At 41.6% G+C, this 22940-nt stretch overlaps 1 protein-coding gene across 1 annotated transcript in view; it reads left to right on the forward strand.

Annotated features, from left to right (window-relative positions):
• Positions 1 to 1919: 1919 nt before the first annotated feature.
• Positions 1920 to 22940, forward strand: part of dock2 (dedicator of cytokinesis 2) — a 107154-nt gene continuing 86133 nt past the window's right edge. Inside the window, exons 1-21 of the mRNA XM_085789776.1 lie at positions 1920 to 2160; positions 4348 to 4431; positions 5166 to 5206; positions 5325 to 5380; positions 5479 to 5575; positions 5675 to 5823; positions 5982 to 6117; positions 6801 to 6958; positions 8528 to 8609; positions 8931 to 9066; positions 9621 to 9696; positions 9921 to 9997; positions 11627 to 11877; positions 12218 to 12316; positions 13873 to 13945; positions 14189 to 14292; positions 15939 to 16137; positions 17649 to 17746; positions 17847 to 17936; positions 18171 to 18271; positions 20555 to 20689. Coding sequence (XP_085645902.1) covers positions 2118 to 2160; positions 4348 to 4431; positions 5166 to 5206; positions 5325 to 5380; positions 5479 to 5575; positions 5675 to 5823; positions 5982 to 6117; positions 6801 to 6958; positions 8528 to 8609; positions 8931 to 9066; positions 9621 to 9696; positions 9921 to 9997; positions 11627 to 11877; positions 12218 to 12316; positions 13873 to 13945; positions 14189 to 14292; positions 15939 to 16137; positions 17649 to 17746; positions 17847 to 17936; positions 18171 to 18271; positions 20555 to 20689 — 2285 coding nt within the window. The 5' untranslated portion in view covers positions 1920 to 2117. The remainder of the gene's footprint in view (positions 2161 to 4347; positions 4432 to 5165; positions 5207 to 5324; positions 5381 to 5478; positions 5576 to 5674; positions 5824 to 5981; positions 6118 to 6800; positions 6959 to 8527; positions 8610 to 8930; positions 9067 to 9620; positions 9697 to 9920; positions 9998 to 11626; positions 11878 to 12217; positions 12317 to 13872; positions 13946 to 14188; positions 14293 to 15938; positions 16138 to 17648; positions 17747 to 17846; positions 17937 to 18170; positions 18272 to 20554; positions 20690 to 22940) is intronic.

Here is a 22940-nt window from a genome sequence, read left to right on the forward strand (position 1 = left end):
CCATGATAATAGCTGTCCTCAGTCAAAGACAAACTTGTACAACATGAATCATTACAAAATAAAAGTCATACATGATCAATAGTGATAAAAAAAGGCTATACATTTACCCAAACCAGCTTTGGGCTTGTGCCCTTGTTACTGTTTGATTATAAACTGTTGTAAGATAATGTCGGCATTATGCAGTATATTTATATGAGCATTGATACAGTGATTTATCGATAGAAGAAAGAATAGAAGGGGAAAAAAAGAAACACATTTTTCCTTATCATTTTGTGTGTGGTGAAAGAGAGTACCGGTAATCACCCAGATTATGAAACTCAAACATTTCACACAGTGAAATGCTGATAATATATCAGTTATATTGTGAGTCTGTAAAGTTTTGATAGCCTCATTGGTCGAAGGCCAACCTGCTGAATATTCGAAATGCTGTTTAGGCCAATAAAATGCCACTCACATTCATGACCACTCACTTGTAGATGCTTTATACACTGTCCTAATGAAGTGAATGAAGTCATCCAGATTTTCGCCTGAGAGGGGGCTTTGAATCAAGTCAGACTTTCTTACAATTATTTAATACTTTGAATGGGTTTGTAGAATTGACTTGGAGACAACTTTTCTAAAGTGGATTTTCTATTAAACAAACAACAGCTACGTTCAAACATTCAGAGCAAACAACTAATACTTGTGTTCATCCTTGAGCGCTTACAAAGTATTAAATCTTGTAGCTATTGTTTAATTCATGTTTACTTGCTAGCAGACTTATTCTTCTGGGTTTCTTGGTGCATTACAGAGTTACGTATTATGTCACCCAAGCCTGTATGTGTGCACAATGAGGAAACCACACACAGTAACACCACAGTGCTACTAGGGGAGAAAAATGCAGCTTTGAGACCATCATGCTGGTCACAAATTCTGTCAGGACCAAAGGTTTATTTTTTAGATGTTTTAAGTGTTTGGATTTGAAGTGTTGCACTCTGATCCATAATATACTAAATGAAAATAACATTTCTGTTTTTCCACTTGAACTTAAAAGAAGTGCAGTTCATGATTGGTTAGAAAGGTCAGCGGTGTTCAAAAGGGCTCTGTCTGATACGGCTGGTTGTTATTGTGCTGAGGATGTTCTCAAGGGTAGCTGATGGTTACCCTGGCAACACCATCTGAAGGAGGTACAGGGAAAATATTTGTTTAGAATGTCAAATATGAACAGCAGCCTTTTATAAAAAAAATTTCTAACACATTGAGAAACGAATCAACACGTACCTCATCATATATCCTCTCCTCTTGCAGCTCAAGCGCATCTTAATGAATCAACACAGTTTCACCACAAACTAATATCATCTACTCGAAATGATTAGTTCAGTTTGCTGTATGCAGGATCACAGCTGCAGTCTTTCATATGTATTTCAACTATAAGTTGAAAGACACGTATTTAATCAAAACAAAGACTATGAAATACGAATACAGTGAGTGCACATCTGTAGAGCAGTCAGCAGTGGCTGACAGCTGTTGCAACACGACAGATTCAGTGTGAGGTGGCAGACAATTAATTTAAGTCATGCCTCTTTCAATGACTTTGTGCGCTCTGTAGTATTATATCCAGTGTATGTTGTTCAGATTGAAGAGGAGATAACAAATGTGACGTTGTGTCTGTCACATTCTTGTTTTATCTGTATTTAAACAAGGAGGCATGCAGGCCCAGTTTTTTGTCTTAGGAGACAAATGGTGCTTGTGCATAGTTTTGACATTAGTGAGTTACATTGCATACTTTAGAATATATTGTGTTATGCTCACTTGGTGTGCAGATAAAGTGATCTATTCATATTCAAAGTGAACAAAATGGAAACTTCACACAATGCGCAGGCCTGTGGGTTCTACAGGACTCCACCTTGTAACACTCACCCACTTCCCCTTAACCGCCTGAAGGCAGGAAGAGCGGAGAGACAGAAGAGGAAGAGAGTCAAAGGGGGATGGGCTTACAGCTTTCATTTTAGGTAAAAAAAATATGCAGAAGTGAGAGGTTCAGCAGACACCCTCAAAAGGAGAGAGTGAAAAAATAGGAGGAGAACCAGAGAGACGAGAGTCAAAATAAAAACTCATTTGAGGGACTACCTGCAATCATGGGTCCTTGGACAAGGACCACTACAGAGCGGTATGGTATAGGTAAGCCAAACACGCTATCTTGTGTGTGTACCTTGTGTCTGTGTCTGTGTGCGTGTGCATACATGTTGTTATAGTGTCTTTATTATAAGGCATAACTATAAGCTCTACATTCTGTGAATAAAAGTGATTAAAAAAAATAGATGCCCATCACTTCCTGCTTGACAGGATGTAGGTAGATGCTAATGGCCTTAGAAGTTTAGGATGTACATATCAGATGTAATCTCCCAGATAACTTCAAATTATATTCGCTATTTACATTTTGTGCGCTAAAAGACACAAGAGCTGCAGTGGATTGTATGAGGGATTAAGATCAAAACCAAAATGAACCATTGATCCTAAACAGATTGAAAAATGAGTGACAGTTCGTATCTCCACCCATGACACATTATACAGCACATGACTCATAAACTAGAAGATGAATTATCCCAAAAAATGAGAGTGGAAAGTGTGGATTCTTTGTGTGACAACCAATTTTAGTGCCAGGAACAAATCCTAGACGGTGCAAGCACAACCTGTCAGCACCCTTTGTAGATTTTCTGGTATGTGGCTTGAATATGGCCGAGGCGATCGGCATGTGCCTGTGTCGGATATGCAGCAACATAAACAAAAAATTTGTGAGCGCAAAGATTTCTGACTTCTATTACAAATTGGCTGGTCGGCTTGTAGCTGATGATGCACTGATTGATCGGATATTTGCACTAAGTTTGACCACTAGTTACGGTTCATACTGTGTTGTTCGCACTGAAATGTGTCATCCTAACACCCCTCAGAGCACTTTATCTTTAACGATACAATTTTAATGATCCATTCATCATGAATTGTTAACATAACTACTCAGTGAAGTGTTGTTTATCTATTGTATCTAAGCATAATATCTTCCTGGTCTGTGTAAGAGTTCAACACAGGAAGTGGAGGAAGAAGGAAGTTTGTATGAACCTGCTGTAGCCTACAGCTGAAAACACTAGAGTTAACAAAAAATGTCACATAATCACATAATGCTATGAAGTTTACACGAAGGGTTTTCATTCTGAAAACTGGATGTTTGCAGTACTGGTGTAAAATGTCTGCCCAGTTTTTTATGCACAAGACGGAACATTCAGTCACTGAGTAGGTGTGACTTCTTTATTGCTCAGACGACAACCTGCCAGCTGCTGTGGCGCGACAGCAGCAGTTTCACAGTTTTCTACCACCAACTTATGCACCGATTGAGTGAGGCAGTGTACATACTGTACAGTAGCTGCTGCTTCAAAAACCCGTTGCTGGTACTCAGTAAAGATAAGGCAACAACCGACTGAATGATACCTATTATTAATTAATTTTCAGAAGCAGTTAATCATTGGTCTATGAAATGTTATACAATAGAGTAAATGGGCATCACAATTTTCCCTATCTGATATTTGCAAAAAGTAATGCTTTTATTTTGAAAATAAGTTAGTTATGTAAATGCAATTTAAATAAAAAGGTAAAAAGACAAGATTTATGAACTGTGTAACAACCAGAATCCCTTTTTCTGCTGACCTGAGAGGTCTGGTGGATGTAAACTGTGCCACAACGACAAGTATTTCAGCAGTGCATCAGGTACATGGTCATAAACACAACAAACAAAATGGCTGAAACGCAACATTAAACAAGAGGATTATTTATATATCTGTGTTGGCATTGTGTTTATTCTAATTAGAGGGATAATTGATTCAATCCCAAAGTTAACAGGGAGCCAGTGTACTGAGACCATCACCAGGGTGTGACCAGGCTGAGCAGTCATGCAGCTGAGTTTTGGAGCGAGTGCATTACAGCATCTCGGCTGAGTCGGCTTAAACAGAAATACAGAGCTTTAATAGTCCATAATAGAATAAAAAATTAATCTAAACCCTAAATTACATTTTTTTTCTTCTTGGTGTCCTGAAGACAACACAATAACCTGTGGTTTGTTATTATATTGCATTTGAAATCTATTTTACTTACCTTCTATATTTAGATGTTCATTATGCAAATTAATGCACAAATATGCTACAATACCTAATTGGCTGTATATTAATTGATCAATGTGGGCTGGGAAAAATGAGAGAGGAGGTGTTACCAATAGAAAATTTGTGGCTCTGCTCAATGTTTCGCTAAACTATCTGTTAATTGTCAAATGTGCCCTTCATCAGACTGTGACAATCTTATGTTTTTCTTTTTGTTTTGTAGTAAAATGGAATTTTGTTGGCAAAGGAGAGAGGCAGCTTTCCCTGGAGGTGGGTGATACTGTCCACATCCAGGAGGCCTGTGATGGTAAGAATGCTTCAAAACACAAGAGACATCACTCCTTTTGAAGTCCTTAATAACCTATTTATGTTTTTCTAAACATGTATATATATCAGTTGTAAAAAAAAAAAAAATGAAAAATGTAAAAAAGCATGCTGTATTTTAATAGTTTGCATTTATACATGTTATAGATGTTAATTTAAAGATACAGTATTGTCAATGTTGTGACATAAATTAAATTAAGAATTGCTCTGACATACAGAAAGTACTGTCATTTTGATAAACACCTATATCAAGAAACTATTTGTAAATGTTGCTTTTGCCAGCATGAGAATTACCAGCTGTACCAGTTTACTCACCAGTCTTAACAGGAGCTTCAGCCATCTTTATATTTACAATCTCAGAGCTCATGATTCACCCTCTACTTGAAGTTGCATCAAGTTTAATGCTGAACTCACAATGTTTCTTCTGGACAAAGAAAATGGATGTACATCTTAAAACTGGCTATACGTATGTAACAGCAGCAAAACTAAAGTCTGTGTCTTGTGTCACTTACACAGAATAATCTAATACAAATTATTAATCATACAAATCAAATGTATATTTTAGAGATGAATGCAATCTCAGTATTCCCTCCAGGTTTCAGTCTGCCCACATGCACACAGTCTGTCTAGACACACACATTTCAGTATTGAACAGCAAAACCACATTGTCATACATATAATGAATGTTAATACAATGATGAAATATCATGTTTTCAGGGTGGTACAGAGGATACTTGGTGAGGAACAAAGCCCAACAGGTAAGAGCACTGGTTTTACATCAGACTGTGCACTGATACTAGCTCATATTGATAGTCAACCAGATTTATTCATCACAGAGATCTTTCTCACTTATCTCTACCACGTCTCTCTCTGTAGGGCGTGTTCCCAGCCAGTTTTGTCCATCTCAGGGAAGTCACTGTTGAAAAACGAGGGTGAGTGGAATATTAAAAGTATGCCCTATGTCTCCAAGTTAATTTTGATGGATTGATTTATGATGTGTGTGGTTTAATGTATTTTGGCACAACTACAGAGATGAGGAGGTGGTCATCTCTGTGGACATGCCCTTGGTGAAAGAGGTGACCACCACACTGAGGGAGTGGGGCAGCATATGGAAGCAGCTCTTTGTGGTAAAACAAACAGTATTGACAAACCAACAAAAACACTCTTTGTGTCTGCGACTTGTTATGTATGTGTGTGAGAGTAACACTGTGCGTTTACCTGACCAGGCTAATAAACATGCGCGGGTGAAGCAGGTCCAGAGGCTGATGTGGGAGCTGATGGAGTGGCGCTCACAGCTCCTGTCTGGGACTCTGCCCAGTGATGAGTTCAAGGAACTGAAGCAGAAAGTCACCTCCAAGATTGACTACGGCAACAAGTACGTCAAATCCTATGTTTACACTTTAATATGGTTCCTGTACAATGCCAGACTTTCTTGTTTTTCTCTGCTTCCTCTTCACCCCTCTGTACACATGCCTCCTTATTGCCATCACCCTGTTTCTTTTTTCACCTCCATCTGTCTCCTCCTGACTCCAGGATCCTGGAGCTGGACCAGGTTGTCCGCGATGATGACGGGAACATCTTAGAGCCAGAGCGGGCCAGTGTCATCAGTCTGTTTAGGGCCCACGAGGAGGCTACGGCAAAGATCAATGAACGCATCAAAGAGGAGCAGGTACAGACAAAGATAAGAAGGGATGTGGGAGGGAGCAGAAAGAGGGAGAGGGTCAGCAGGGCTGTCCTGGCATAGAAAGAGGATCTCAAGAATGGATGTGATGACGTTGTGCCATCACAATGTGATTTATTTGGAAACCTGCTGTGGTTTGTGGTTTGTCTGCACTGGATCAGTGGTTTTTCCTGAGAAACTGTCATGGGTTGTTAGCATGAAATATAAAAGCTATACTGCAAGATGGTAGGGCTGAAATCATAATATTGTTATTTAATTTAGTTTCTTTTTCTTTCTGACAAGAAATTAGTAAAGTGAAACTTTATGAAAATGATATGGATATTAAGTTTCACTTGCCAGTCATGTCTGCCAGCTAGGCTTATAAGAAAGAATTAATTTCCTTTTTCCTTAAATTAGCTTCACTTCACTTCAGCTCCATACAGCCTATTTTACATTTCAATACTGATTCATTAGCAAGAATTGCTCCGTTAAGATTTTCCTTCTCAGAGAATTTCCTCTCTTACAAACCTGCAATCTGTGGGCTGCAGCTGGTACACTCTGGCATTAAGTATCCAGCTATTGTACCAGCCAACCACATTTGCCAGGACCTTGTAATGGAGGTTTTTTTGTTGTTGATCCTTTCAAACCTTTGTCCCAAGCTAATCTCCAAAAAATGATGTCCTCCCCTGCAGTCCAACATTCAGACTGACCACAGTGGGATCTCGGCACGGATCCAGTCGTCACCCACCCACAGCCTCTACGTCTTTGTCAGGAACTTTGTCTGTCGCATCGGAGAGGACTCTGATCTCTTCATGTCTCTCTATGACCCCATCAAACAGACCATCATCAGGTATCGCCTGTCCTTCTCTCTTAGCATGAGCCCCCAGCCTCATACAGTGAGCTTCCAAAGGCTTTTTAGGCGCTGATACAGTACATGCTGATGTGTTGGACGTGTGTTTTTTCTGGTTTAATTAAAGTTCCACATTCATTTGAAAGTTTAAAAAAGCCTGTTAACACTTTGAAGGAGTCACTGGGTCACATCAAGATCAAAAACATGGTCCATAATTATAGACAGATACAGATTTCATTTAAACAGCTTATACTGGCATGACTCTGCCTATGAGCTTGAATTTCACTGAGATGGAGACTATAAATCTTAAAGTAAGTAAACTCTATTAAATGAAATAAAGACAAAAGTGAAAATAAAGATGAAGTGGGTTCAGTCTCCTCCATATCCCTCTAAGTGGCCATTCACTGCCTGGAACGAATAAAAATACCTTTGAATTAAAGTTTCTACCTCACCTCCATTCCTCAGCTGTCTAAAACACACAGATACCGAACGTGCACGCTCCAGCCCTCACACACACACACACACCCTGTTTCTATCCTCTTCGCTTGCTTGTGTCTATAAACCTCTCCCTCTCTTGTTTTATTATTTGTCCTCTTTCCCCCATTGTTGAAGCTCGCTAAATTAGAACAATGGCCTGCCAAAAATAAGAATACCGAAAACGCAAATTATAGTGCAGCAGATACTGACTGGCAGCGCTGTGTGGTGCCTGACAGTGCCAATGCTAAGCCCTGTCACTCACTGTCATACTGGGTATATCTATGTCGCTGCTGCGGCAGCTGGGAGTATTAAGATAGAGTGGGATCGATCACCTTTTGCTATTTGCCCTGATGTCTGATTCCTTTCCATCTCACCTGTGCTGCTCATATTTGTTTGGTTAAGTTATTTATGTTCATCCATCCCCTCTCCTTTTTTATGACAGTTCTCCCTTCTCTGTATCCACAGCTGCTTATTGTATGTCTGTCTTTCTATTCTCTTGTGTGCTACATGCTTATATGTAATGTATGTCATGGTTTGCATGGTAAATACTGTTGCCAATGGAAGAGATGTACTTGTAGCACTTGAATTTAAATGACTATGCAGTGGCACTGGGTAACATTAGTGGAGCCTGTCAGAGGACGACTCAAACATTAAAACTTCAGTCTCCCAGAAATCATGCAATGCCATATCAGTAAACTGCACGCAGCACGCTCGTATACACCAGCCCAGCTGCTGTTTCATTCTCTCCTAAAGAGTACCAGAAAGATGATGGAGGTAAACAGTCCGGCTTTATCTGGACCAGACACTCGCTCACTCCTGGACTGGACAGAGATAACGTTTCTATTCCCTTGATTCATCACTTCTTGTAGGTGGAAATATTTACAAGTCCCCACAAAAAAACAGAGTTTATTTAGGAGAGTAGAGGGAATCGTAGAATTTCAAGTGAGGACAATGACATTATCTTTACTGCAACTGCAATTTCTGATAGTACGTGTGGTTGTGTATTGAATTTATTGTGTAGTATAACCTAAGTAAACAATGATGTAACAGATACGATGCATGTGTTTTAAGCTTTTACTACCTCTTGTGCAGTGAGAACTACTTGGTGCGTTGGGGCAGCAAAGGGTTCCCTAAGGAGATTGACATGCTCAACAACCTGAAGGTCGTCTTTACAGTAAGTGACCACAGGAGGGCACTGTCACACTGTTTCTCAGCAGAGCATACACACGCACACACACACACGCACACACACACACACACACACACACACACACACACACACACACACACACACACACACACTGCACTGTGAAGGGATGTCTTATTCTTATTTCTTATTTCCTTCAAGAAGATTGCATTGTTCCTTTGTTTTCTCTCACACTGTCCTTCACACAAACTGTTCCCTTACTCATTTGTTTCTCTCTTATTCCCCCTCCCTTTGCTTCCTCTGCTCTCTTCTGTCTCTCTTCTCCTTCTTTGTACTTTTGTCTAACAGGACTTGGGGAACAAGGACCTGAGCAGAGAGAAGATTTATCTAATCTGTCAGATAGTGAGAGTGGGCAGGATGGACCTGAAGGAGATGAACCACAAGAAGTGCACTGTCGGTCTGAGGCGGCCGTTTGGGGTGGCAGGTACTTGAGCAGCAGCCAGTATCTCTCCACATTCTATTGGTCAATGCTGTGTTGAGAGTTTACTGTAGTTATTAGACTTACCAAATTGCCTCTCTTTGTAAGCTGCTGTATAAATGACAATTGACAGAGGCTGGTTTTTCTCATTCAGTTTCTATATTTCACCAGTTTGACATTTACCTGTAGATTGCTCTTTAAGTGATTTTTCTTACTGTTGTTTCCTAAATGTCAAAGTCATTTAGTCTGATTGGTCAGCTGTTTCCTCTGCAGCTGTAGGTGCTGTCGCTCATATTCAGACATGGGAGTCGCCTGGTACAACCACAGTCATCTTTTGCACAGATAAAACTAACACGTTGCTGGTGACCATCCGTTACAGTTTCTCTGCTTAGTGCTGCTCCAACTGGCTTAAATATTAATAATAAAAAAAGTTGCCTTTATCTTCATGACACCGCACAGCCTCTCACTGCTGACTGATGGGAATCCACATAAGAAATTACTGTATTTCATTTTCTTTGATTTTTGTCATAACAGACACATTTGTTTTCTCTTCTCGGCAGTGATGGACATAAGTGATATCATCAAAGGGAAGATTGAATGTGATGAAGAGAAGCAGTATTTCATTCCCTTCTTCCCGTATGTCCTATTTTTCTCTTGTATTGCTCCACCCCCACCCCCTCCCTCTCCCTCCTTGTCTTATCTAAGAAACTTAAATCTGTCTTCACAGACCCTCCTTGTAATTAAAATAGCAATAATGCAATTTTGCGTGCGTGACGGTTTCAGCATCTGCACAATTTATAGGATTAAACGCTTTCTGTGTGTTTTTAAATGTGTTTGTGTGTGTGTTTGTTTGGCTCAAGGGTGGTTGCTGAGAACGACTTTCTCCACACCTTGCTGAACAAAGTGACAGCGTTACGAGGAGACAGTGGCGGCCAAGGTACCGTTCCGCATTTACAGGCTTTGCTCTCTGTTTCCATGTGTGTAAGCCATGCGCTCTCTGAGCCAGGTTCAGTGGACCTGTATGCACTGAAGGTTCCCGCTGGACTGCACATGCTGCAGTCATTTGTGGTCACATGAAATGGCCATTCCTCATCGTATCCCTGCCTCTTCTTTCTGCTCCGTGGGTGAGAATGAAGGACATTATCCTGATGGATAGCATGCGCCCTTGAGCCGATGTTTTCATATTACTTACCCTTTAGTTCTCCCCTGCCCACTACCTCACGTTTATAGCCGACTCTGACAGCCCCTATGGGTGACACTGTCTTGTTCCACATAGAGTAACCCCAAATGTAAGACTGCACTGTCATATCGCACAGCTTTTATCTTTCTTCTTGCTCTTGGAGGCCCAGGGCATAACCTAGATATGAACGGAGCACCCGGATAGGCAGATATGGGAGGAGCACCTGAGGCCACCAGATGGCTGTTCTTAACATTACTCACCCTTAATCTCTCCTTCCTCTCACTTTGAGATGCTTTTGCCACCCACCCACACACACACACACACACACACACACACACACACACACACACACACACACACACACACACATATACACAGTTTCCCCTGTAGGTATACGGTTAGCCTTGAAAATGTGGGTTTGTGACATAGTCTAGATTTCACAATTTCCCTAAAATAGCTCACCTCTTTCCTAATTTATTTATTTTTTTGTGTTGCTTTCTTGTATAATTTCTGGGAAAGCTGTGAAAGCCCATACTCCTCAGGAGAGAATTACTGTTCATTTTAATAATACACTCATCTTTGTCACCTTGTCTTACAACCTTTTCACAGCCAGTCTAGTCTGCAACAACTGTGGCTATTTTCACATCCTTATAGTTCACATTGGAGCACTTTGACGTTATGTCTCCCATAGATAAACACAAAGTGGTTTCTCACTTTAGCTTGTATGTTTCAGGGTTTTTGTGGGTCCTTAAAACACCTTCAAATGTTTTAAATTCAATTTAAATAGGACCAGTCCTTGAAATTCTATCTATCCACTTGGCTTTAATTTGAATTTACTTACTCGCAGAGAGAAATAAAAACTCCTTTCTGGATCCCTTGTTTTAAACAGCCCGGAGTGGCACCTATTTTCCCAAGTAAATGTTCTTAAATTGAATATTGAATATTTAGTCCTGTGAAGCTCCCAAGTATTACATTTAACTTTCTCATATTTACACATATCCTGTGTTTACAGGACAAGTTTTATTTAATCAACTTTGGTCACTAGTGGATGAAACTGTCATATTTCTTTCTCTCAAGCCTGTTACATTTGACAGTAATCTACACAAAATCCAAGGAATGAGTGAGGAATAAATGAGGAAGTAACTTTATATAAATTGTGTATAAACTAGTGTTGAGATTTATCAATATGAGAAAGGTCCAGTGATGAAATCGAACTGATTTTCTTTTACTAATTTAATGCATCTATCCATTTTTGGCTAATAACTAGTAAAATATTCAACTGTTGAGGTTCACAAGTCCCATCATGATGCAAATAACCTTAATCACACTGCAGTTGTTATTTTGATGAGCCAACATCAACCTCTCTCTAACCCGACCTCCATCCAGGTCTGTGGGTGACCATGAAGGCTCTGGTCGGGGACATCGTTCAGATCCGGAAGGAGTACCCACACCTGGTGGACCGCAGCACCGTGGTGGCCCGCAAGCTGGGCTTCCCGGAGATCATCATGCCGGGAGATGTTCGCAATGACATCTACCTCACCTTACAGGGCGGAGACTTCGACAAGTACAACAAGACGACGCAGAAAAACGTGGAAGTCATTATGTGGGTCTGTGACGAGGAGGGCAAGGTCATACAGGTGAGCAGCTTGAGGAGGACGGGGCATGTAGGTGTATTTGAACAGCACAGGGATTTGTGTAAAGAGGGATTGGTTTGTTGGTGTGGTATTTGAGTTGGAGTGTGTGTATGTGTGTGTGTGCTGTTTAAGAGATTGAGGTGACATGGGCCAGTGAGCAAGCACTGCACTGATCAAGAGCTCACTCACCCTCTCATACACAGGGGCACATAGACGTGGCTTTATCCCAGGATGGAAATCTTTCTAGGAATAAACTGATGCGCATGCACATACACACACACACAAACATAAAACCTGTCAGCTCAATATGAAATGTATATTTCTTTGACTTGCTCTTTCCTAGAACTCTATCTGTCTGGGAGCGGGGGATAAGGCGGTCAGTGAGTACAGATCTGTCATCTACTACCAAGTGAAACAGCCCCGCTGGATGGAGACATTCAAGGTGTGTGTTGGGATTTCATGCATTTAGAAAGTGTCCAGACTTTACTATTTTAAAATGTTAAGTTGCAGCTTTATGCTAAAATGGTTTAAATCCCTTTATTCCCTTGTCAAACCACCACACTCAGTATCCAAAATAGAACTTTTTTTTATTCATAAATTATGAACTTATACAAAATCACACGAACATACATTTTTAGAGCCTCTGCTATGACACTTGACATTTAGTTCATGTCCCTCATTTCTTTTGATCATCTCTGAGATGTCTGTGCATCTTGACTGCAGTGCACCTGTGGTAAATGCAGCCGAATGGACAAGATCTGAAAAGGCACACACCTGTCTCCATTAATCTCATCGGTTATGATGTGTAATAGAGCAAAAAACCAAGTTATTAGGAGAAAGCACCTGCCTGCAGAGCTCAGAGACAGGATTGTGTCAAGGCACAGATCAGATCTGAGGAAGGGGACAAAAAACGATATCTGCACCATTGAACAACCAGAACCTTACAGCTGGCTGCTGACCAAACTGAGCAATCTGGGGAGATCCTGATGGGGAGAGACTTCCAGAAGAACTGCCATCACTGCAGCACCGCTGATCTGGGCTTAATGCCAGAGTGACATAAAAGCTGGATGGAGTTCGCAGAAATGCACCTGGAAAGGAGGTGATGGTCTCTAATGAAACCAAGGTTGAACTTTGCCTCGGTTCTAAGCGTCTCGTCAAGAGTGCACCACGTCTCGCTCTTCACGTGCTGCAATACCAACATTAACAGTGATGCATGTTGGTGGTAGTATTATGCCATGCGGCTGTTTTTCAGCAGCCGGGACAGAGGGACTGGTCAGGGTTAAGAGAAAGTGAAACAGAGCCAAGTGCAGAGATATGCGTAAGAAAGCCTGCTCCACAGCACTGACACTAAGCTCAGAGCCAGGTCTGCAGTTGCTTGGGGCGACTCAGTGGACGTCCTTGAACGGTCCAGCCAGAGCCCTGATTGAACCCAATCTAACATCTCTGGAGTGACCTGAAAGTGGCTGTCCGCTGACGGTCCAGTTCAACCTGACAGAGCTTGAGAGGATCTGGCAGAAAAATCTCCAAATCCAGGAGTGGAAGGCTCGTCACGTCAGAAGACTCCAGGCTGTAATCGCTGCCAAAGTGCTTCAATAAGCACTGAGTAAAGGCTCTGAATACTTATGCCAATGTGATATTCAACTTTTTCCTTTTTACCAAGTTTGCAAAATTTTCTAAAAATCTGTATTTGCTGTGTTATTATGGGATACTGAGTGTATATAATGAAGGAAATAATGATTTGAAGCCATTTTAGCATCAGGCTGCAGCATAACAATGTGTGAAAAACACCCCTATTGAATACAGGGCATGTGTTGAATTTAACTTTCTTCTATACAAGTCAAGTCACTTCATATAGTTCCATTGAAAATGTCTGCTTGTTTTATGACTTATATCTTTTGTATTTCTCATTTCAACCATAACTAACCCCAGAGTGTGATTTGGTGTACCTTCAAGATATGCATTGTTTTATGTTCTATAATAACGTGAAATGTCCTCCAGGTGGCAGTCCCTCTGGAGGAAATGCACAGAATACATTTGCGCTTCATGTTCAGACACCGCTCTTCACAGGAGTGTGAGTATCAGCTTCTTTCTCTTTCGGTGCGGTATATCCACACTCTTAACCCTTCCTCTGCTCTGATCCCCTGAGCACAATGTCAATGATTATGAGCAATTTAGAAATGACCCAAGGCATCATTACACACACTTGACTATACAAATCAGTAGTCTTCTCCCCTCCCTTTTCATTCCCCTGGTATCTGTCTCCATCGACTCTTCCTCCCTCTGTTAACACATCTCTCCCCTTTTTTGTCATCAGCCAAGGACAAGAGTGAGAAGAACTTTGCCATGGCCTTTGTGCGTCTGATGAAAGACGATGGGACGGTTTTACAGGATGGACTGCATGACCTTGTTGTCTTCAAGGTCAGAAACAATTTGTTGCAGAAGCAAAACAGTTGAACCCATAAACTGATATAGTAATGATATAGTAAAATAAAAATCCATCAAAGATGTAACAAGTTAATGAGATGAAATGAACAAAAAAAGGTTAATCTAAAAGTGGTTGAGTCAACCACATCTTGTCTTTCTTGAGTTTTTCAGAATAAAATAATTACTGTAAGCAACTGAAAAGCAGGTCAACACACAAAGCTTTCACTTTTACAGATACAGGAGAAAGCTCCTCTGAGAGCAATAAATGACAGTGAGTGAAGGTCACAGTTCATTACTTTTGTTGCACCAGCCAGTTTTGGACTGGACAGCCCAACTACAATAAACCTGAACTACTTTAAAATACCAGGGTGGAGTGTAAGTGGTAAGTGGGAGCTCATCAGCGGCCTCTTCATTACACAACCAGTTTTCGGGCTTCCATTCGTTATTCATGGTCAGACATGAATAGATGGGAACATTTGTTCCAAGTGTACCAAAGCTCAATGCCGTCCCCAGGTATATTTGTGTGTTTTTAATATATCTACATACTGGTGGGAAATGAGGAGTGAGTTTACAAATCACTGAATCATGCTGGATACTTTGTATAAAACATGGATAGAAACAAAGCAGATCAACACTTGTCTGGAGAAAGTTAATCCCAGTTTTCTGTTCTGTTCTGTTCAGCTGTAACTATCATCAAAGCAGACTTAAACATATAGTGAGTTTGGATCTGCGATTATGGCCACCGCGACAGGTTGAGCGAAGCCAAATAGATTTCCTGCCAAATGAGCCAGAGCTAAGATTGAATCCCCTTATTGATTAAATGCCAAACCCAATGAAGATTAATTACTCGTGATTCACTCAAAGACCAAATGGATGGCCCCCCTGTGCCCTTTCTCGATTATCTCTCGTTATCCCTGCACTCCTCTCGATCTCTGTGCCACTCACGGCTTCAATCTCTCAGTCGCTGCTTTTCCACCCACTCACTCATTATTACTGTTATGGCATTAAAGAGGATAGAGTTGATGTTTCAGGCCCTGGTGAAACTATCACCTGAAGATGGTAGATGTATGAAAGAATGTAAACAAAATATAAAATATATATGCCTAGAGAAGATATCATGTCTTTTTCTCATATCTCTTTGCCCTCTTTCCTATTTGCGGACTCTATTCTGCGTGGTGCCTTTCAGTCAAAGGGAAATGCTCTATCAACAGTTGCTGTTGTTTTTGTTTGTTCTTTTTTTTCTAAAAGGCCTTCCTGCCCCCCAACCGTTTTCAAAGTTATGAATTTAAAACCCAAAGTTGGGTTAGGCAGAAGGAGATAAGGTTACAGAGGGGTATTGCTGTGGAAATGGTGACTTCAATCATTGTTTGTCATTTTTTTCTCTTCAGGGCTGGTCTGATAAATCACTGCAAGTGTAGCAAATCCCAGTCTTTCTCTCTGTCTCCTGCGCCCACATTTGCATCATAATATTTGGAATAAACACAGGAAATATAAATTTTGTCCCACTGCAGCTGTGTCTCTCTCTCACACACGCACACACACACACGCCCACTCACACACCAACATCTGTGCCATCAGTAAGATAGTAGCATTATTGCAGTGTCAACATTCTCGGGTTAAAAATGATATTTTTTCCTCAGGGTGACAGCAAACGCATGGAAGATGTGAACTCCTACTTATCGTTGCAATCGACCCGCCACCACCACGGCGACCCCAACAAAGGGACGACACTGAGCCGCAGCTCCAGCAGCGTGTCCGGCGGCGGAGGCCTGTCGGTCAGCTCCAGAGACAGCTTCAGCATCTCCACCCTGGTGTGCTCCACCAAGCTCACCCAGAACGGTATGTGATGTGTGTGCAGGTCAATGTTGAAAAACCCCCTTTTTACGACATTTAGCTGACATTAAGCTCCTCTAGAGACTTGGCAGGGCAAAGACACACACACACACACACACACACACACACACACACACACACACACACACACAGACACAGACACTCTCATATAAAAGTTGAGGAAAGGTTAGGGCAAAAATTATGAGGAGGTCCTGACGCATGAAAAAACATTAATTAACAACTTTTTTTCAGCAATGTAATAAAGCCAGGTCAAGACATGAATCGTTGGTTAGCTGCGAAAGTGGCAGAGGACAAACACAGTGCTTTGTAGTGTGCACATTGCCTTGTCACGTCACGGTTGGGAAATTTAGATTTCACCTCAGAAAATTGGTGGTAAAATACAGTTATAATAGCTGTTATTTTTGGATTTAGTGTTAAATTTTGAGTGAGAATGACAGGAGCTGAAGAGTGAGGTGAGTGAGGTTAGGGTAAAAGAGACATCTGACCAGTTAATGATGTGTTAATTAGGTTAATGTTGCCTGGACTGTGAGTTTGTGTGCGTGTTACGGTCATGGGATAGTAAGCAAAGGATTGGGGGCAACTGTGTCTATACATGGGTTTTATTAGTGTGGAGTGTCGTCATTTTGTCCTACACACTCTGGCAGGCAGCGAGCTACACACACACACACACATACACACACACTAAAGGACACATCCACATCTACAAAGGCATACACGCACGTACACTCCAGACAGTAAGGTGCATCAGACGCAGGTGCAGTGCAACAGCTGTTACCGAGGAAGCCAGTCCATCACTATAATGAACATTATCCTGCAGCATTAATCACCTGTACCACACACACACACTCTCTCTTTCTCTCTCACACATACACACACACACATAGAAAAGGTTCTCGGGCATGCACTCACACAGAGTTGTTTAGAGCTACCCACCAGATGTGCGACTTGGCTTGGTGAGTCAGAAATGATTGGACAGGGATGGCAGTCAGTTTAAAGCGGGCAACCCTACAGGGACTTGGAAATCTGCCCCATGTCAAACTGTAGCAGAATTAATGATAGAAACTGGAGATTTGGGTGTTCAGTTGAAAGTCTCACTAACCAGAGGAGCAGGGACTGTCCACATGACAAATCATCACCTGACAAATTGCCACTTGGTTGTTTCTTTGCGTTCAGAGAGGAACTTAGATGGCACTGAATTGAATATTGAAATTCGATCAGGGCTCGAGCTTATAGACATTTTCATTATTGATGATTAATCTATCAACCGATTTGCTTGTTTTCTTTGGCTATACTGTATTTAGCTGTTGAGTAACTGATTTATTGACTGTAGGTAAATTTAGTGGAACTGTTTGTGTTACGTACAACACAGAAGGCAACACACATTGTTCAGTGTTCAAGGATAGAGTGTGAATATGTAATATAGAGTAAGAAATGACTTTGCACGTTGTGTGTACTGTTGGCGTTGAAAAGAAAATGTCTGTGTGTTTCCTCTCCAGTGGGACTGCTGGGTCTCCTCAAGTGGAGGACAAGACCTGAGCTCCTCAGAGACAACCTGGAGAAACTCAAACTTATTGATGGGGAGGAGGTGGTCAAGGTCAGTCTGTCTGTTTGTCTTTATACAAGTGTGTAGACAGCCGTGTGTGTGTGTCTGTGCATTCCCTTGACCTCTCCTTTACCTTGTTGTATGTGTGTAGTTTCTGCAGGATACTCTGGATGCCTTGTTCAACATCATGATGGAGCACTCTCAGACTGACGATTACGATATCCTTGTCTTTGATGCCTTGGTGAGTGTTTTGTTGTGTGTCTAACTGTGTGCGTGCTTTGTCAACAGATGCGGCTGATTCTATTTGACAGCGTGTCTCTGTGTGAATCATGTCTGACATCTTCTGTATCTACCTGTCCATCTCCCTCCAAATAAACAGGAGTGACAGATGATAGTACCTAACTCCTTGTCCTACCTGTAAATGTCTACTGCTATATAAACAACTCTGTCTCTGTTTCTCTCTTGTGTCTGCCAGATTTACATCATTGGTCTGATCGCCGACAGGAAGTTCCAGCACTTCAACACAGTGCTGGAGGCCTACATCAAGCAGCATTTCAGTGCTACACTGGCCTACAAGTAGGTTACATCCTGGATCAGCTTTCTCATTCTGTTTTTCCACCTTGTATTGATTTAAACTGATATTTTAAGCTGTCTAAACCCAGACAGGTTACAGACAACTATGTGTGATAACAAAATATGATCAGAGTCACACTGAAGAAAAAAAACAATTGTGAGAGTGTGATCTTCATAAGTGCCCAGAAAACTAGAAAACTTAAGTTGAAAATCAGTATGCTCTTGCAGCAATGCTGTCGCTGCCCTGAGTGAGCAAGGACAGGTCCGTATTGAATTTGCCACAGGATACTTTATTATCAATTAAACTGACTGAGCGAGTCTGGTTATTTAGGGTTTAAAATAGTATAACTATGGCCTCCATAAAATGCCAGCTGAGGCATTAAATAAGGTCTGACTTTAGGAAAGTTTCAGGACGGTGAAAAAATATATTAAACACATCACACAAATGCATAATTTCTCCGTGTGGAGACACGCCCCGGGGTATTGGCCCTGTCGGTCTATCAGAAGTTTTACACTGTTCTTGTTTGTTGCAAATGGTGGATTACATGATTTCCCTGAGGCACATTCTCTCATCTCTGAGGAATTATGAAATCCTTTAAATCCATCAGATAATCTCAGTAATGCTTTGTCATTAAGACAAAAAAAACCACACACACAAAAAAAACAGACTGTTATGTTATTCCCAGAAAGTTTGACAGGGCATCTCAAAGTAGATGATCAGTAATCCATGTATAAATAGCTGTGGTATCGGCGGGGGGGTTGTCCCAGCTGGAACCAAACACATAATCCTCTCAGGTTTGCCATATACTCAGTGCTAAAGGAATACAAGTGTTAAACCTGTGGCAATTTCAAGATCTAATGTAAAGTGACTGAATGCCACCACTGGAGGTCAGTGTGTGTGTCGCATTTGGAGCTCTTGACTGAAAAGGATTAGAGTGTGCGTCTTTACTGAACTCCAGCTAGCTGGAGCTTTAACCTGCCTCTCTGTGGACTGGCAGCTAAAGCACTCAGGCATACACCTCAAACATTTCTGGCTGCTTCTTCCTCTCTGTTAATACACTTCGCTTGATTCACTGGGCACAGGAGACAACATTTGTTTGTGTTGCCAAAGCTTTAGTTAGGAAATTAAAAACATCTCAGACTCCTCCTCCCACCCCCCCACTCACTTGCATCTGGTCCTGCTCACCCCCCCAACTGCCTCTGCTCCGCCTCTTTGCTTCCCAATTATCCCTGCCAGTCTCCTCCTCTTTCTCCTCCTCCTTCTCTTTTAACTGCCTTTCTCTCCTCCTGCCTGTCTTCACTTCATCTATTCATCTGTTTCTCCATCATCACTCCATCCTTCCCCTGCCAGCGTGTTGGTGTTCACCCTCTTTAAGAGGGTCACTGCAGCTTAACGCCTGTCAGCCCCGAGGCTGTTATGTAAAACTCTCTAACTCCATCTCTCTACATTTTAAACTCCCTATCTCTTCCTCTTTTAAAAAAAAGGAAAAAAAAAGAATAAATCCTGTGCTTGTCTTTAAGCCATGCACCAAAACAAAACCAGGGAAATACTGAATGGTAATAACGTTGGTAATATTTTCAAAGCCACCCTGATGGCAGTGGGACCAGATTAGAGTTCATTTTTTAAGGGAACTTTTATTGTTTAAGAGGATTGGGCAGTTTTAAACCAGTTAGTGGGTGATCCCCTGTTGCCATTTCATGGAAACAGAGCTGTCTCCAAGCCAATAGTCTTAACCCTCTGCAAGCCTACCGCATTGTTTTATGTGTTACAAATATTCTTATATTGCACAGCTTATATCCAGTGAGAGGAACACTGGTAGGTTATAAACTCGAACTGAACTCTGTGCTGCTCACACACACTGCTGTGACACACTGCAATACTTATGGGTGTGTCTAAAGGGACCTGTGGGCTGTTCTTGTGTTTGAGAATGACTCTTTCACCAGGAATCTGAGGGCAAATAAAAATGAATGTGAGCTGTGTGAAAGGTACATCTGTTGAGGTGTGAAATACTATTTTGCCATTTTCCACCTCCACCTCCCTGCCAGTCTTCCTCTCTCTCTCATTCTGTCACTCTCACTCTGTTGCACTTTCTCTCTCTGCTCTATGGAAGTGAAAAATGGAGTTGGCGTTCAACTTTCCGCACCTGTGGATCATCGGAAAAAAGCAATGACAATTCTGACTGAATGATTTTAAGTCGTTTTATTTTATTTTCTCTTTCTTTTTCTCCCCCAATTTTCTCTCCATCCTCCCCTCCTCCTGTTTCTCCACCTATCATCCTAACCCAGAAAGCTGATGTCTGTGTTGAAGAGGTACCTGGATGTGTCCAGCCGAGGGGAACAGTGCGAGCCCATCCTCCGAACCCTCAAAGCGCTCGAGTACATCTTCAAGTTCATCGTCCGCTCTCGCATGCTCTACTCCCAGTGAGTGTTTGTGTAGCTTTTTGTGAACCGATCATTATGATAATGACCTCTAATTTCTCTCTGATGATGCAATAGAGATTCTTCAGGGCACACACGCACGCACGCACACGCACGCCGGCCAGTGACACTGCATTGCCAGAGTAATCCTTTCTGACAGCTCTGTGAGAATGGGCTGCTGATTGCAGCACTAACGCTGCTAATAAGCATTGATGATGAAGTGCAGCGTCCAAATGAGAGCTAATGACAGGGCAGAGCTGCTGAACAGGCAGCCGGCGATACGCCACACAGACAAAGTTCCTGCAGGAGAGACTTATGACTCCCTCTGTGCTGAGGCGAGAGCTGCGCCATGTGATAAGTGTAAACACCATTTATTACTGCAGTGCAAAAGCTGACGCTGACAGATCAGAAACATGATCTGCAATTGTGTTAGGTGTCTCGCCTGTGGGAGATTTTCAACACCTATTGTGTAAAGTGTGTGAGTGTGTGTGAGGTGCAGCCCTGATCAAGTGTTTACAGGTGAAGAGATGTTTGTCTTTAATGTGCATGATGTTGTGGGGTGTGTGTGTGTGTGCATGTCTTCGATGTGAGCAGTGTATTAGTGTTTGTGAGCTGGGAGGGGATTTCTGCCTGTGTGTTGTGTTGTGTTGTGTTGTTGTGTATGTGTTTGTCATTCAAAGTCCACTGGTCAATGAGGGTGTGTTTTTTTAATCTGCTAGAGGGCATGACAGGCTTTGTCTGTTCAAATTGGAGTGTTTCTTTATTTATTCATAGTGTCTGTGTGAGTGTGTGTGTGTGTGTGTGTGTGTGGTCTGCCAAGAGAATGAGTATGTGTAATGATGTGAATTTTTGTGTACGCAAGGCAAACCCACACTATATATATATATATATATATATATATAGCATACTTCTAAGTATACAGTATGTCTTTGTGTGTGTGCATCTTATTATCGCTCCACTGCTTCTGGATTGACTGAGCTCCAGTCGCCAGCCTCCCCCGGGTATCTGGGAACCGATAAATCCCCTCTCTTCCTCTGTGTGTGTCTCTCCCCCTCAGTATGTCACTCCCCCAGCCAACCTGCAGCTGACAATTTCAGTCTCCTCTGCTTCTAAAGTTGTCATGTCATACTTCTCCTCTTAAAAGGTCTTGTCAGTCTCAAAGACAATCAGGTATTCAAGGGAGCCACCGGTGCTATAGGTGAATCTGTAAGGCTCCATCATCACCATCACCATCAGGACTAGCAGTGATTAATATTTAAAGACGGTTGAGCACTGAAGATTTATGAGCTTGTCAAACTTGCTTCATGTTCTTGCAAAGTCTATTAGGAATGTTTACTTCAAAAATATGTAAGACGTGCTGTACCACATTTAGCTGTTTCCTCCACCTTCTCTCTGTCCTTCACGCCCTGTAGCTTTCATTACACCACCGTCCTGTGCATCAGTTGTATCTGTGTCTTTTTCCTTCCCTTGAGCAATTGCTGTGTGCTATATTTCCACTTTGTGCCCCCTTTCTCATTTTTCCCTCTTCTTGTCATGATAAATCTCACCTTCTTTCTTACCTTCGCTTACCCTCTTAATTTTTGTCACACCTTCTCCGTGAGTCTTTTCTCATTAATGCGATTAGGATCTTGTTATTAAGAGATCACTTCTGTTTCCTATGAGATATTATATTATGATTCCATAATCTTTTCAAGTTATCACAATCTTGATAGGTGAAGAGATTGTGCATTTTATTCCCATAAGGCAGTATAAGCTACATACCCCTAGTTTCATGTGGAGGCCGGTTGTATCAGACCTTTGGTGACCCCATTTTCCTATTATAACCATGTATGTGTTTACCATAATTGGATAAAGATTATATGCTGTTATGTCCATGTAATAAATTATCTTAGAGCCCCAGTTTTGCAGGTATTTTCAATGTGTTAAGGTGGCTATAGTTTATTAATAAACTTCTGCTGTTTGTTCTATATAATAATTGGCACTTAAGCAAACATTTCAATCAGAAGATACTAACGTGCTGCTTTGGTCTGGACCACACACAGTTAGAGGTTAGATTCTCTGCCCAAACCTCAGGCCAGAGCCAGGTCAGGCTCAGGCAGAGATTAGATAAAAGTTGGATGCTGACTGGGGAGTAAGTAATTGTGTGTTAATCAGAAATGTTATATGCATTAATTAAGGATGTAACCTTCAAACACAGCCTGTAATGGATCCATTTAAGGTTTACAAACAAAGTTACAGTATTATAAAATTGCAA

The sequence above is a fragment of the Trachurus japonicus genome, chromosome 10, assembly GCF_045865225.1.
Source record: "Trachurus japonicus isolate A0001 chromosome 10, Traja_1.0".
Taxonomy (NCBI): domain Eukaryota; kingdom Metazoa; phylum Chordata; class Actinopteri; order Carangiformes; family Carangidae; genus Trachurus; species Trachurus japonicus.